Raw genomic sequence first — 17,500 nt, 5'->3', positions numbered from 1 at the left:
GGATCTCGATTTGTCTCCTGTGATCCAGTGGATGACAATCCATCTGCATTGCCATGGTACTTTGTGCCTTTGCACTGATTTGCATAGTCATGACCACCAAGGAATAACACCCAACGCTGTAGATGAGCCGCTGCCATCACTGGAACACTTTTACTAGGGTTAAAAATAGCCTGTAATGATCTGTAATGAGAGTGAAGTGTTTCCCATAGAGGGACTGATTAAACTTCTTCCCATATCAAGCTTAAAGCCTCTCGATCAATCTGGGCATAGTTGTGTTCTGCAACAGTCAAAGATTCAAATGGAATTGGTCTCTCAGATCCGTCAGTCATTTTGTGAGACAATACAGCACCTATACCATAAGGTGAAGCATCACACGCCAGACACAAGGGTAGTCTAGGATCATAGTGCGTTAACACTGTCTCAGAAGTAATCAATTGCTTAGCTGATTTGAAAGCCTGGTCACACACTTTGGACCACATCCAATTAGTTTTCCATTGCAGCAAGGGATTGTGGGTGAACCACCGTGGAAAGGTTTGGCAAGAATTTGTGATAATAATTCACAAGTCCAAGAAACAAAGAAAGTTTTACATTTACAAAGTTTTGGACATTTTATCTGGAGATTTGCCAAAGTCATCCTTGTTGATTTCACATGTGCTTTTGTTTGCTCTCAGTCCATACTCAGCAAACCTTTCCACAACAGCATTCAACTTTTCCATGTGGGTGTCATCGTCATGGGCAGTGACTATAACATCATCTAGATAACACTGTGTGCATGGAACCTTGCAAAAACGAGTCTGTTGTAGCAGAAGATTCCCTTATGAGTATTCATTGTAAGGTGCTTTTTTTGATGATTCTTCTACCTCCATCTGTAGGTAAGCCTGGGCTAGATCGATCTAACTGTCCACCTGACAATGACACAAAGATGTCCTTAATGTGAGGCAGTGGGTATTGGTCCACCTGCAGGACTGGATTAACTGTGACTTTCCTTAACTTTTCTTAAGAATTGGAACCATAGGTGTGACCCAGTCAGTCCAGTTTACTCCAGACAGTATTCCTTGTTCTTTTGTGAATCTTCCTTGTGAATTTTGACTGCACATCTCTCTCAATGGTACTGTAAGCTTTGCCTTTATGTGCTTCAATGTTCCAATGCCATCTTGGAAGACTTGTGCAGATCGCTCTAGCACAGGCTCTAATTTGTCTTGTACAGAGCACATGGTTACTTCAGGGGAAACTTGCATGGCTTTAGATAGACTGCCAATTAAGCCGAATGCTTCTAAGCCAAATAACGGCACTCCATCCTCAGCACATAAAGGTCCAGAATGTGCCTTTTTTCCTTACATTTTACTTTGACTTTTTTTCCCATTGGAGCTATTTTTTCTTCTCTGTAGGTCTTAAGCATTACTGAAGTGCCTCAATTTCAATTTGTCAAAATGCTCTCTGTAACCTTTGTATGAGATTATTGACAGTTCTGATCCTGTGTCAAGTTCCATTTTTAATTTTACTCCTTCAATGAGAGGAGAAACGCAGATCATTTGGCGATCTGTTTCTTTAAGAGAATGCAGCTCAACGTATGAGAATCCTGCCGTATCAGAATGAGTCTGTCTCATCCAGTTCATTTATCTTCACATTTCTTTTTTCTTATCAGTTGCTTTTGTTTTCCACATTTTCTGTATGTGCCCCATTTTTCCACATTGTCTGCACTCCTTGTCCCTAAACCATCCTTCAGATGGAACATGCGACTTTTTACCACATCTGAAACATATCAGACTTTTTAGTCCCTTCGCTATGTTGCATATTTGTTTATGTGACACTCAGCTGACGCTTGTCTTTGTAATTCACGGCTGTTTCCATAGAGACAGAAATCCCTAATGCTCGGGTCAGATTGAGTTCTCTCTCAGTCAGGAGCCTCTTTTGCGTCCTCTCACTGTAAAGACCGCACACAAGTCTATCTCTGAGTGCGTCACACAACCCATCACCAAACTGTTCTGCGAGCCTCTGGAGCTCGGCCATATACTCCGATAGTGTTTCTGTCTTTTGTTGATTACGCTTATGGAAGCGAAAACGCTCTGCGATTATCTAGGGCTTTGGATTTGCAGCACGTCCACGATTTCTTTAAATGTTTTCTCTGCTGGTTTCACTGGTGCGAGTAAACTGTCCAAGAGGTTGTATGTTTTTGGCCCCATTATACTCAAGAGAATGGCCACTTTTCTCTCATTCCTGATTCCAAAGGCCAAACAATACTGTTCATCTCTCCACATACATTGCCCAGTCTTCCACAGTGCTGTCAAAGGCATCTATTGATGCTCATCACCAGTTGTGTTGTGTTTTACACTTACACATCAGTAACTAAACTAAAGTCAAGCTCGTCTTCAACACGTCCTTTTACTGCCAATAGCAATTATCACAGTACTTGACACTAGGGGGTGCAAATGGAAAATACCTTTTTAATTATTGACTCAAATACAACACACACACACACACTAATATATGTATATATATATACACAGTTACACACACACACAGATACACACAGATACTATACCCACACACACACACACACATTATATATATATACTATATGTATATACACACATGTATATATATATATATACACGGTTACACACACACACACACACACACAGATACACACAGATACTATACCCACACACACACACACACACACACACACACACACACACACACACATATATATACACACATTTATATATATATATATACACGGTTACACACACACACACACACACAGATACACACAGATACTATACCCACACACACACACACACATTATATATATATACTATACACACATATACACATATACAAACAGGTACAATGAGACTGATAGATAGATGGAGAGTAAGACCAACAGATTTAAAGACACAGACAGACAGACAGACAGACAGACAGACAGACAGACAGACAGACAGACAGACAGACAGACAGACAGACAGACAGACAGACAGACAGTGAGACTAATATACAGAAGTTACTTATTTCCTTCCTTTTTCTCTTATTGTGATAAAATAAATAATAAAATAAACTCCAGCATGTAGCTGATTTGTAAAGTGAATAAATCACAGCAGTGTGTAAAGATTTCTTACTTGTGGTGTTTTATCTGAAAACGCTGTAATTTTATTTAGTTTTTCAGCTGATATTAAAAAAAGATTGATGGTGTATGGAGGTGTGTGTGGCTGTAGGCAGGGTTTATATTATTGACTCAATCAGCTCACTCCACAATATCATATCAGATAAAATAACCAAAAGTACACAGTCGTCTAAAGTTAAAGACGTGGTGTGTATTAGCATGTTCTGCTCTGTTCAGGACAAAAACAGACAGATTCCACTTTCACTAACAAATAAAAGAGTAAAAAACTGAATGTAATGAACCTGAATTGTTGTTAGGAAAAAAATCAGATTTTTATTACAGCGATGATATTCAGGTCATTTAGTGTGGAGAAATAAACGTGTTTATTAAACAGTGTCTCAGATCTCACACTGTGCTACAGACCTGAGCTCACTCATGATACTGAACAGGAAAAACTTACTCAACATTAAACAAAATACCAATGATGACTGAGGGAAAAGGGCGTAAACCTGGCTTTGTTCTCGGGGTGGGAGGAGCTTACTCTCTCTTACTTGTCAATCACAGTGATGTCACTAAAATTCTACAGAACACGAGCATGTCAGAGTAAATACTGGAAACAAATCCAAATCTCACGATTTTCTTTCTCTAAAAAAGATTGTTCAGTATAATAACTAAATTAAATTAAAGCTAAAATAAAGTAACTATGTAAGAAGCAACAGGTTTTAAAGATTTGGTATTTTTCAGTTCATATTTCACCAAAAAGTCCCACAATACAAAAACAACGTGAACGTGGCATGTTCTTCTGTCCATGTCTGAAAGGTTTGTAAAACTCCTTCCTCTCTTTTATAACTCATTAACACCTTCATCAGTTAATCCCAGATAAAGTGAATGTTAATTCTCTCTGTGACACAGGAGTTAAGTGGCAGTGATCACATCGTAAATCATGTAAAATCATTCCTGTGTGAGTGTTATGAAAGGACAGATTTAAGAAATAAAACCTCTTTAATGTCCAGACTGGTCTCACATCTCACGTGGAGCAGGTTTAAAGTGGTCAGGATTGTGAGAGACCATGAGACCCAAACCTGGTTAGAAACGCTACCTTGATCATCAGAGCAGTGGATTAACATTATAGTATTTAATATTTTAATCTTAGAGCTGTGAAAAATCTCAGAGATCATTTCTGCACACTTCTGTAAGATATACTGTGATATACTGAGCTGTAGTATGTGGAAGAGGACAGACTGAGGACAATCACCTGAATGTGAAGCTCAGAAGCTACGTAACTGTCTCTGAGCTTTCTTTGTGTTAACACTCTCACCTTACCACTAAAGAACACCGTCTGAACACCGTCACTGAACTGAGACTGTGCAGAAGAACATGATAAATGTTGAAACCCTCGGAATGCTGGTGTTTTTCTCATTTTCACTACGTGCCATGAGTCGGATCTCCAGCTTGCGGTTCTGCTGCGGTTTTTTGTTTCTATCCGTCATCACTGACACCAACACACAATAAAGCAGGAGTTTAAAATAAACACCTCAGTTTACTGCTATACAATCTGGAGAAATGGCCTGGATAAGTGTTCCTGCCTCAGAGACAGAATCTCAGCTCTTTACTGCAGTGGTGGAATCGATCGTGTGACAGATTTCCTCCTCTGGAGCAGAACTGTGATTTAAAACTCAACACCGACGTGAAAACATTGGGATTTTAATTACAAACTCATTCTCCTTTAGTGTGAAACTGCGCTTCACTTCAGAATCACCTGCAGTGAGACTTCCTTCATTTCTCTCTCTGAGGAGGAAACACACACACACACACACACACACACACACACACACACACACACACACAAAATCATTTCACCTCTGATCACCTCTGATTGCTTTGTTGAGGAGGGGTGTGTGGTGTGTGTGTGGTGTGTGTGTGGTGTGTGTGTGTGTGGTGTAAAATTGATTATAGATTTCCTCCACACACACACACACACACACACACACACACACACCTAACTCCTTGACTCCTTCCTTTCATTTCTTTCTCTTAATGCAGCTTTATGTTTTTCCACTTTCTTGTGTTTGTGATCATTTAACTTGATGATTTCTTTTTAAAAACACAATAAAAAGTTGTAAACATGCTAATCTACAAACTAGCATTGTTGTAAACACGCTAATCTACAAACTAGCATTGTTGTAAACACGCTAATCTACAAACTAGCATTGTTGTAAACACGCTAATCTACAAACTAGCATTGTTGTAAACATGCTAATATAAAAACTAGCATCATAGTTAACACACTAATATACAAACTAGCACACAGAATCATGCTAATCAAAGTCATGTTTTTTTGATAGTTTTATAGAACTTTGTTTTGCAGCTTTAACAGGAATAAGACCAACTCTGTAAAGTCATGTTTGTGATTTTATTTCTTTTTTGCTCACATTCGTAGTGATGAAGCTGTTGTATGTATGTGCAGGATGTAACGTTCCCTTTGCTCTGCACCGACAGTAAACGAGTACACTGTGTGTCTCAGTCTGTGTGGAGGAGAGCAGCGAGCCAACGACACGTTCCTTTTCTCCAAACGATTAGAAAATTAATTGCTTCTTTAATTAAAGATAAAGCCGGTGGCTCCGTCAAGGCCACTCATGTGAGACTGAAGTCACTCTCATTGTGTTCTTCTTCTATAAAGTCCTCGTTTATTCGTCCTCAAAGAGCGACGTGGTGATTTTTTAAACCAGGACACAGAGAGTTTCCTGATTAAACACAGCACAGGAGACATTATTGCTTTTTAAAATGACGTAATTCTCCTCAGAGTCAGCAAAATAACTTTAACAGTGAATGAGAAGAAATTAAACTACGAGGGATTTAACATATGCTATATCACTAATTTCTTTCCTAGAACTAGCCTGTTTATTAGCCTGTTTATTAGCCTGTTTATTAGCCTGTTTATTATAATGCTAATATTATTTAAGCATGTCAAATTTGCAGCTACAAAAATGCAATAGATTTATTTTTCTTCCTTTAGGACAGTGATGAATGCACACAAAACACACCTGAGAACTCAACTCAAGCTTCAGCATCCTCCATGGAGGCCATGTCTCCATTCCTCAAGAAGAAAGCACACATCCTGGAGGTTCTTCGTAAGCTCGAGGAATCAGATCCCCTGAAGTTTCATCCATCAGCTTGCTATCATCATCATCATCATCGTCCTCACAGGCAGTCACTTTTAGCAGGAGAAGAGACTAGCCTGCTGAACCCGAGTCCACATCAGCACCAGTATAGACAGTCTAGTTCAGATTCTGATCTTCATGAACACACTCATGGTATTGGTGAGGGACATAAGGACAGTTGTGCATCAATAAACTTTGGAGGTTGCCCATCTTGCCACATCCTGCAACAGAGATCAAGCCTGGAGTTGCTTAAGGTTAATCAAGGACTCAGTGTGCCATCAGGTTCTGGTAAAGATGAAAAGAAGGAACAAATGTGGTCAGAAGAACGTGGTGCTTCAGGACAGAATACTGAAAAAGCACTAGGTCCAGACAAGACCAATCAGCCTAGCTCAGAAGACCCAAAGATTAAGTGCAACAAAAGACAATCAAGCAAGGTCTCACCTTCAAAGTCAAAAGGTACTAATAATCATCACAACGATAAGAAATCTGAAACTATTTCATCACCAAAGGGGGGGAGACTGAAGGAGACCCTCAAAGTTGCCACACCATCTGAAATACAACAGCCTGAGATCTGCAATGGAATCTCCAAGAAAGCATCAGTTGGATCATATTCTTCAGCCTCACTGCCGGAGAGAAGTACAGCAGCATTTTCACAGCAGCCAACTGCTGAAAAAAAGCCTAGACAAAGTCCAGTGTCATTGTGTGGTGAGTCTAAACCGTCAACATCGATGCTCCTGAAGTTGCTCAGGATACCTTCAGCATCTGAGAACATGGCATCACGTTTGAGTCCTCAACTGACACGAAATTCAAAAATCCCATGCAGGAATAACTATGAAATGCAGACACAGAAGGTGACCACAACAGAACGAACTATCAGCCCTGAAGTAGGTTCACACCCTGGCACCCATTCAGCTCCAACATCTCCACCAAATCCTGAGGAAACATCTTCCATTCATATGGGAGTTCCAGACTTTAGTAGTCAGTCTGCCCCTAAACCAAGCAAGGATTCTAAGGCAGGTGCTCAGGTACCTACCTATGAAAATGTTGTTGTTCCATCCACTTCCAACTCCACCACAGCTACCAAAGACACCACAGAACTTTCTGAAAAGCAAAAAATGAACTGGAGAGATGAAAAGGTCCTTAATCCACTTTCCTCTGATTCATCAACAAGCACAAGTGAGTCTTCTTCCTCCTCATCAGATCAGGACACAGACACAGAAAGTCCAGTTTGGCAAAGATCTCAGCACCATTTCAGCCTCCCAAACTCATCATCTTCTGCTAATAAATCCCAGAGGATGAGCTACCCTAGCATGAAAGATGGATATAATGAAAGAGGACCTACAGCTGCATCTCCAAAGGGTGGATCTTCTAGTGCATCTCAGGTTGTGGTCAAAAGAAGAGACAGACAACTGTCAGTGCAAGACAGGAAAGAGATCAGCAGCAGCTACAGTGAGGTGAGTTATCATCCCTTCAAAGAACGCTTGGCAGTCCTTGGAAGATTGCAAAATGTAGAAGATGTGCATCAGCTAGGAGTAAAAAGAGGGTCACAAGTTAGCGTTATCAGAGGTGCTGCATCCACTGGGAAAGGAGAACGAAGCAAAACAGCAGAAAGACAAATCGAGAGAATCACAATAGAGCAGCGAAAACACATCGGCATCGAAGAAAAATCATATCCTAAAAATAGCTTTGGCAGTTATGCCAAGGTCCACGCATCATCAGCAGCTGCAGCAGAAAGGAAGAACATCACAAAGCCAGATAGTCAGAAGACCAGAGCAGGATTGCCTTTGACAGCCTCGTGTGAAACGCTGGTAGTAATGAGAAGCTACGGGAAGTGCCCCAATCCCATGAACAAAACTGTACCAAGTCCCCAGAATAGTCCTGCCAGAGCAAAATCCAAGTCTCCATCCAAGGCTGGAAATGCCTCTTCTTGTCCTCGAGGAATGAAACCAGTTCCAGAGGAGCAACTAAACATTCGGAAGCATCAGTCACCCAAACCCACTGCTGGTAAGAAAAAGACTTTTACACATGTAGACACCTTCCCTCCTCCCCTTCCATCAAAATCTGCACTCAGCTCAGCCAAGGCCACTCAGGACAAAAGACCTTCTGTTCCACAGTCCTCTATTGAGCAGAAGGTGATGCAAGGAATCCAGGAGAATGTCCTTAAACTGCAGGTACAGGATCGAGGACAAGCTGCAGAAACAAAACAGAAAGCATCCAATGGGATTGCGAGTTGGTTTGGGTTGAAGAAAAGCAAGCTTCCTGCCCTGAGTCGCAAACCTGAAATGTCCAAAATCAAATCAAACGCATCTTCAACATCCGCTTCCTCAGGAACCAAAGACATCTTGGGGGACAAGGGAGGGTCCAGGAAAGTAGTGGAAAGTTTAAACATCTCAAAGCTCATGGAGAAGGCAGAGGATTTACGGAAGGCTTTGGAGGACGAAAGGGTTTATGTGAAAGGAGTTGGAATTCCGCTGGATCGTTCAGCGAGAGGGCGTTCGTGTGAAGTTATTGTGGACCAAACACAAGGGCAGTTATCTCTGATGTACACAGGAGTGACGGGGGACAGCTTCATGCAGCAGCTGCTCAACAGGTAAAGACCTCAAACACAGAAGAGAGATAGGTGCTGATCAGTTCTAACAACTGTTTCATATTTTATTAACTCGCTACCAAACAACCAAGACCGGTCTGAAGAAAAACAAAGTTTTTAGAAATCCTTTTATCACGTGTGAAATATTAGTAAAACTTTTGGTAATTATTATATATCATACTATGCTACTGGACATTAACTGTTAAAGAACTTGTGATTATGAACTCTTTACTTATTTCTCTATGGCTTATCTATTATATGTCCTTTCGGTTAAATTAATTTGTTTTATTCACTAACAGGGTGGATGAAAGTGGAGCCTCCAGTTTCGGCATCATGCACCGGCGTCTTTCCTTTGACTCCAAAAGTTCACATCCTGTTTTCAGCCATCAGCAAAGCTTCGTCCGTCAAACCAGGAGCGGAGAGGAGATAAAGGTAAATACTAACAGATTACTTCATAATGAGTTTGGCTTGTAATGTCATTCTGATTAGGAGAGAATTATTAGTATTCTCCAAACAAATCTGGAGTTTGAACTGCTTTAAATGAAACAAAATACACACTTTGTTGTGGTTAAAATTTAATACATTTAAAGAAATTCATATTTACACTACTGCTGGAATTCAGAAGGAACGTTTTTCTTGAGCTTAACCTTGGACCTGATGTACAACACTAACATGCACAGAGCTCCATGGATTACTGATTGTATTTTAGGGATTTCCTCAGTGTCCTCTAGAGGATGGAGTTACTCAGTAACTCAGTAACTCCTCAGTAATCCACGCTGAGCCGTACAGTTACACCACAAAACATGGAGCAGTGTTAGTGCTGTGCTCATGTCATCAGTCAGGGTTCTGGGCTTTGTAGAGTGTTGGTTTGAGTCAATAGATTTCCATAATAAAAAAGCCCCAGACAAGCGATAGACTTTATCTCCTCTTAATGTAATGCATTTTTAAGTCTCTTCATTCACTACCCAATAACTCAGTTGAGTTGGTTTGCTGTAAAGTCGCTCATGCTGTTTTATTTAACGCAGATTTCTTACTTGTTAAAGTGAACGATATAATCTTCATTCGCAATTCGATTCCTTTATTCCACACGCCGCATGACCTTGAGACACTCAGAGACTCTGTCTGTCTTCCATCTGCTTCCTTCGTCTGACTGTTTATTACTCACCGGTGCTTTTGGGTTTTATATGAAATTGCAGACGGAAGGCTGTGTTAATGAACTGAGACTGCTTTGGGCGTAAATCGTGTTACTCCACGGTCTCATAAGCCTGTTTGTGAAATTGCATTTGGGACTTGAGTGACATTGTGAATGCTGTTTGCTGTGAGTCTCTCTAATTATTAATGCAGCTGCAAACATGGTGTCATGTAAAAGATGTGCATTTGTAAGTTATTTAATACCTGCTAGCGTCCTGAAAGTCTTCTGTCATATGAACCACCTGTTCGACAGTAAACACGACCTAACAGTCGTATTAGCATAACTGCTGGAGTTTAGTGTAAATACACTCACAAATAAACAGATTAGCACTACACATTAATAACATATACACAGTGAGATATCTCATGGTGTGTCACTGCAATCTGGTCCTCATTACGTAGATATTTCTGTCAGCACTTTGGACATTGGTCTAAATTTACTTTCAACAAACCTTTCTGTCCAAAGTAAACCAAAGTGTTTAAGACAAACTGAGGGCTGAGTGTGAAATTTCAGGATGTTCATTATACTGAAACTTATAACGTATTTAATAACATCATTGTTTGCAGTAAACACTTTATTTATGGCCATTTAAAAAAAAAACTTCTGATTCTGTATAAAACTGAACGCCTCCTTAGTCACTGTGACCAATCAGCATAGAGACGCTGTACCACATGACACTCACCTGGAGCTCGAGGTTCTGCACAAGAAAAAACATCAGAATGTTGTGACTGAATTCTGACCCAAACAGACAGAAAACAAATTTGTGCTAAACAGTTAATATTAAGTGAAGAATTCTACAAAATTTAAAATCCACATTTCCACATTAAAATGTGTGCAGTTACAATAATCTTCATGTAACACGCCTGCGGGGCGCACAGTGGCTTAGTGGTTATCACGTTCGCCTCACACCTCCAGGGTTGGGGTTCGATTCCCACCTCCTCCTTGTGTGTGTGCCCTGTGATGGGTCGGCACTCCGTCCAGGGTGTATCCTGTCTTGATGCCCGATGGTGACCCGAGGTAGTTCGGATAAGCGGTAGAAAATGAGTGAATGAGTGAGTAATACGCTTGTAGCTTTAGTGAGCAGGATAACCAGCTAGGACAAACAAACCCCCTCTGTCTGTATAGATCACTTAAACATCTCCTGGATTATGTTATACTTCAGAATTTATAAAGTAAATATTCACAGAAAACAAGAAGGCGGAGCTTGAGCTTCCAGGTTTCTGACTGATTTGAGCTTCTGATCTTTAGCACATTTTCGAGTCACATGTTATCTTTTCCCAGGTCCTTTGCTTGCACCCCGTGTTCTTCACTTCTTCTCTCTGTCTGTATTTCATTCTGTCAGTGTTCAGAAATGAGCCGAGGTGATGACGTGACGTCTGATGAGAGTCTGACCGAGTCCGTCAGCTCACAGCACTTTAAAGGTAAGAACAGAAATCCTCATTCTGACGAAGAATCATTTTCCCTAACTCAAGAACACACACACACACACACACACACACACACACACACACACACACACACACACACAGTTACATGAACATTGATTGGTTCCTTTAATGCTCAGTTTGTGTATTACCCATAATGCAGTGCTAACTTAGTGTGCTAATTTATGTAGAGCGCAAACTCATAAGATAAAAAAACATTTACATGCATTCACTTAGCAGATGGTTTTATACAAGTACAGTGTGAGCAGAGTGTGTGGGACACAGCCAGAGCCACTCTGGACCTCACCACAGGATGACAGAGCTATAACCTTTAACTCAACATTTGTCTTTAGTTTCTGACACAAATTGTAATTGGCTCTCGCTCTGATGGATCTTTTCCCCTCAGGGTGTAGGCGACACTACGCTGGTTTTGTCACTTAATTTTGTTTTATGTCACTTAATGCTCACCTCAGGAGGCCAATATGTGCACAAGGCCAATAAGTGTTGGAGCTAAAGTGCAGGTCATTTATTAAAGAGCCGCAGCGTGAGAGAAACCACAAAGCTTCCTGCTTCAGATATTACGCTAGCTCCAGAACTTACAGGAACTTCCTGTGTGTCTTTATAAACACTACAATAAAATACACTGATATTCAGGAGTCACACGGCCTCGTCATCTTACACCTCTGCCCCGAGAACCTCAGACGCTACACGCTTCTTTTTACTGGGTTCAGCTGTAACCATGACAACAAGCTCAAATAGCGGGGTACATTTTATCGTCATTCATTTGGGATGTGACTGAAATTAAAGAACAGGAGCAGATGGAACTAAAAGCCTTTAAATATCAGATTGTGATGAAAGTGGGGTAAGATCAGAGGAATGAGCTGAGTGTTTATTTTATAATAATAATAATATAATAATAATAATAATAATAATAATAATAATAATAATAATAAAGATTATTTTTAAGAATGTAAATTGAGAATATGAAATTGTAAATAGGATCAATTTAAAACTATTTGTGGCATAAATGACTGAATAACAGCTAAATAAAGACTTTATATGATGCAGTAATATAAATGCTTTATAAACGTAAATCTAATCTAAAGTGTCTCCCTCCCCCTCAGGCTCCATGCGCACTCTGGACAGTGGGATTGGGACGTTTCCGCTTCCCGACTACATCAACAACGCTGCCGGAAAACTGAACCCTAAACTCCACAGTTCATCTGTTTCTCACCAAGCAGCAATGAAACCTCGAAAAACACGAACCCTCGAGGGAGGACTAGCATCTTTAGACGAAGTGAACACTTCTGTACTCTACACTTCTCCACTAGAGGCCAAGGGAACAAGTGTCCATCAGCCCAGCACCATCCATGAAGGTGTGTTTTATATTACAGGAATTTCATAACAGCTACATTAATTATGTTCGGGAATATTCTACTAATTTGAATATTTACACATATTTATCTCTCCTTAATGAGGATTTATTTTCTTTACTGACATTTTATCTTTATTTTAAATGCTTCTTTTACAGACATTGATGCCTATGGTGCTCATTTTCAAGCCCCGCCCTCTGCAAACTGGGCGTTTCCCAAACCGAGAGGCTCCGAGGGACAGGCGGAGCCACAGAGTCAACAAACACCCAAGCAGGTGAGACAACGAGCCAGAAACAACAGTAAAGTAAAGTCCAGCCCTAAACTAAGCGAGAAGGGCAGTAAAGTTCTGAGCCATGCTGCGTTATTAAGAGTTATAACACCACACAGTAAATCTTGTCTCATCTCAGTACTAAGTCTACGCTTCAGATAATATCTCTGTATCTGCTGCTGTGTGTTTTTCATATAAAACCTGATGTCTGGTTTATATTCTTGTTTATTTTTAAAAATAATTTGAAAAGTGTTGTTAAATACATTGAGCTAAATAAATACAGTCATCATCATCTTTATTTATGTAGCACTTTTAAAATGATTTACACTTAAAACAACACTGTGATATTTACTCACAAGAGTTTGGAGGAACAATGCGACAATCATCCAGTTAATATCTTTTTAATGATGATCTAAGTCTTATATCAAAGTCATAATGAAGCATTACAACATTATGACATGCAATAACACTCCATAACACTTCATAACAATTTATAACACTTCATAACAATTTATAACACTCCTTTACAATTTATAAATCTTCATAACTCTCTGTAACAATTTCTAACACTCCATAACACTCTATAACACTCCGTCACACTCCATAACACTTTTTTACACACCATAACCCTTTATTTATTATACATTTTATAACACTCCACTCCATAACACTCCATAACACTCCGTAACATGCCATAGCACTTTATTTATCATACAATTTATAACACTTTATAACACTCCACTTCATAACAATCCATAACACTCTATAACACTCCACAACACACCATAACACTGTATTAATGCAATATGTAAATATGTAATATAATAATGTAAACGCTAGATATATTAGTAACATGGTAGAATGAGTGTGTGTGTTACTGAGAATGTGTGTGTGTGTGTTACAGTAAAGTATTGAGTGTGTGTGTGTGTGTGTGGGGGGGTTTACAGTAAAGTACTGAGTGTGTGTTACAGTAAAGTATTTGTGTGTGTGAGATAAATCAGTTACTGTTAGCATCCTGCAGTGAATATTTTTCTCTAAAACCATGACACATCACTGCAACTCACTAAAGTTACACATTTTAAATCCATTAACAAACACCTCATACTTTAATAGAAAACATCCACAGCTGTAAGTGTATTTTACTTACAGAATCATCAATGAGGTAAAACGCTTCCTTGATTCTCTTCTAGAACCCAGGAGGTTTTGCTGAGTACTCAGTACAGAACCCATAACAGAAGCTGTAGCAGGTTGAAACCTCCTGCTGAGTCGTTTTCTTTAAAGCTTTACATCTGTATTATTGTCCAGGACTCGGTTCTCTAAAGAACCTCAGAGGCATCATTAAGATTCATAATTCAGCTCAAGTCCACTTGTTCTAAACATCTTCTCCCTGTGCTGTAGGGTTCCAGTTTCTCCAGAGAGATAACTCAAGGAACCCTTAAAGGTAAATTCATATTATTAATTAATTATAACATAAGTAGCAATTACACACACGCACACACACACACGAGCACACTCACACACACACACGCACACACACGCACACATACACATGCGAGCACACACTCACACACGCACACACACACGCAAGCACACACTCACACACTCACACACGCACACACACGCGAGCACGAATCATGAATCGCTGCTTCACTAAAGGGACAAACCCTAAGCAGGTCCACAGCAGGGTGAGAGACGTACAGAGAACATCAGTGTGAGGGGAAAACAGAATCTCTGTCATTCAGGAACAGAGTTTATATTTCCAGAGGCCTGAAAACTTCTTTTCTTTAATAACTTCTTCACTAACTTGTTCTTTGTCTGAATCGCTTTCTTTCTTTTAAACGTGTGTAAAATTGCTGCGTTTCCCAAAAGGTTCAGTGTGTGTGTGTGTGTGTGTGTGTGTGTGTGTGTGTGTGTGTGTGTGTGTGTGTGTGTGTGTGTGCTCCATCATGGAGACACCTGAGGCAGTGTTTTCTCATAAGAATGAATCAGAAGATGCTCCTGTCAGATATTGAGCCAGATATTGATTCACAGCCAGCATTAGACCTTTATTTCTTTATTTATTTATTTTTGGGGAACAGATTTACAATGCACTGAAATACAGAATAAATATTGTGTCATTCTGAAAGCATCAAAAGTTTACTGTAAAAATGACAATTTAAATATATTATACAATATAATATAGACATAAAATAATAACAAATCAATAATGAATATATTTCTGCATCTCGAGCAGCTCCACAGTGTTATTTTACTATAAAGACAAAATCAATATGAGAATTAAAGCAGCGTCTGTTTCTTACACATCACTGTAATGAAGCATTATAACAATAACGAGCTTCATACACAGCAGAGATCTCTGTAGTGAAGTGCTGCTAGATAAGAGCACCTAATAATCTAGGGCTAGTGTCTAGGGGCCTTTTTACACCTGGTCACTTCACGTGTTGTCTCTGATCTGATATCTATCTGATTTGTTAAAACTGTTCCATTTACATTAGACCACATAAATATCGATCCGATCTTTCTACTCCCGCCCAAAATGCTAATATATTTGACCTCATTTCCGGGGTAATCGAAATGGAACACACTTTGGTGTATAAACTTAAATATACTTTTGTTTTACAAAGCTTTTGTTGGACGCTTCCATCACTCCAAAGAGCAATAAGTGCCTGTGTGTCGTCCATGTTATTTGTTTGGGAGGAGTTTAGTGCTGATGTATGTGGCTTGAACAACCACATTCATTTACACCTGTCCAGTTTCATCTGAAACACGTCCCAGACCTCCTCCTGAAGGGGTTTGTACTGTTGGATTTATATCAGTCTCCAAAACGTTTCTGAGGGCATTTAGACCTGGTCTTTTTACCATCGGGTAGATATCTGATCACAGAAAACACAGGAAGTGACCTGGTGTAAAAAGGCCCTAAGAGAAGGTTACAGAAGCACTAGATACGCTACCTTTTAGATTTACAGTAAAGCCCGACTTACACTCTGTGATTTTGACCATCATTTGGTCGTCTGAGACAAATTTTGAAAATCCTAAAAGATTTTTAGAATCCTAGGGTCAAATCTGTAGTGTTTGATGGCTGGTTTGACCAGGAAACTGAGCAGAAATCACAAACAAGAATAATCAGTTTTTCTGGGAATCTGAGACTCATTTCAACCAGAAGTGCACTGATAATATAAAGCCAGGCAGAGTGAAGCAGAGTGTGAAGAGGTTCAGAGCTTTGTGTAAAGAGAAACGCTGAAGCTCTGAGATCTCTGTGGAGAGGAGACACATCTCTGAATCCCAGCACATACACCAGACCTTCATGTGTGAATGTTCACCGGACCTTCATGTGTTAATGTTCACCAGACCTTCATGTGTGAATGTTCACCACCAGACCTTTATGTGTGAATGTTCACCAGACCTTCATGTGTGAATGTTCACCAGACCTTCATGTGTTAATGTTCACCACCAGACCTTCATGTGTTAATGTTCACCACCAGACCTTCATGTGTGAATGTTCACCACCAGACCTTCATGTGTTAATGTTCACCACCAGACCTTCATGTGTGAATGTTCACCAGACCTTCATGTGTGAATGTTCACCACCAGACCTTCATGTGTTAATGTTCACCAGACCTTCATGTGTGAATGTTCACCAGACCTTCATGTGTGAATGTTCACCAGACCTTCATGTGTTAATGTTCACCACCAGACCTTCATGTGTGAATGTTCACCACCAGACCTTCATGTGTGAATGTTCACCACCAGACCTTCATGTGTGAATGTTCACCAGACCTTCATGTGTTAATGTTCACCACCAGACCTTCATGTGTGAATGTTCACCACCAGACCTTCATGTGTGAATGTTCACCACCAGACCTTCATGTGTTAATGTTCACCACCAGACCTTCATGTGTGAATGTTCACCACCAGACCTTCATGTGTGAATGTTCACCAGACCTTCATGTGTGAATGTTCACCAGACCTTCATGTGTGAATGTTCACCACCAGACCTTCATGTGTTAATGTTCACCAGACCTTCATGTGTGAATGTTCACCAGACCTTCATGTGTTAATGTTCACCAGACCTTCATCTGTGAATGTTCACCACCAGACCTTCATGTGTGAATGTTCACCACCAGACCTTCATGTGTGAATGTTCACCACCAGACCTTCATGTGTTAATGTTCACCAGACCTTCATGTGTGAATGTTCACCAGACCTTCATGTGTTAATGTTCACCAGACCTTCATGTGTGAATGTTCACCAGACCTTCATGTGTTAATGTTCACCAGACCTTCATGTGTGAATGTTCACCACCAGACCTTCATGTGTTAATGTTCACCAGACCTTCATGTGTGAATGTTCACCAGACCTTCATGTGTTAATGTTCACCACCAGACCTTC

The 17,500-nt window shown here is 40.1% G+C and overlaps 1 protein-coding gene across 2 annotated transcripts in view; it reads left to right on the top strand.

Annotated features, from left to right (window-relative positions):
* LOC132837941 (nck-associated protein 5-like) overlaps nucleotides 1–17,500 on the top strand; it is a 44,524-nt gene that overhangs the window by 23,352 nt on the left and 3,672 nt on the right. Inside the window, exons 7-12 of one of the 2 annotated variants that reach the window (XM_060857977.1) lie at nucleotides 6,123–8,857; nucleotides 9,154–9,286; nucleotides 11,389–11,467; nucleotides 12,595–12,846; nucleotides 13,002–13,117; nucleotides 14,510–14,552. In XM_060857977.1, coding sequence (XP_060713960.1) covers nucleotides 6,123–8,857; nucleotides 9,154–9,286; nucleotides 11,389–11,467; nucleotides 12,595–12,846; nucleotides 13,002–13,117; nucleotides 14,510–14,552 — 3,358 coding nt within the window. The remainder of the gene's footprint in view (nucleotides 1–6,122; nucleotides 8,858–9,153; nucleotides 9,287–11,388; nucleotides 11,468–12,594; nucleotides 12,847–13,001; nucleotides 13,118–14,509; nucleotides 14,553–17,500) is intronic. The other variant, XM_060857976.1, reaches the window with a different exon arrangement.

Source organism: Tachysurus vachellii, chromosome 22, assembly GCF_030014155.1.
Source record: "Tachysurus vachellii isolate PV-2020 chromosome 22, HZAU_Pvac_v1, whole genome shotgun sequence".
NCBI classification, from domain to species: domain Eukaryota; kingdom Metazoa; phylum Chordata; class Actinopteri; order Siluriformes; family Bagridae; genus Tachysurus; species Tachysurus vachellii.
Note: the sequence above shows the minus strand (reverse complement) of the source record. Positions and strands in the feature narration are given on the sequence as shown.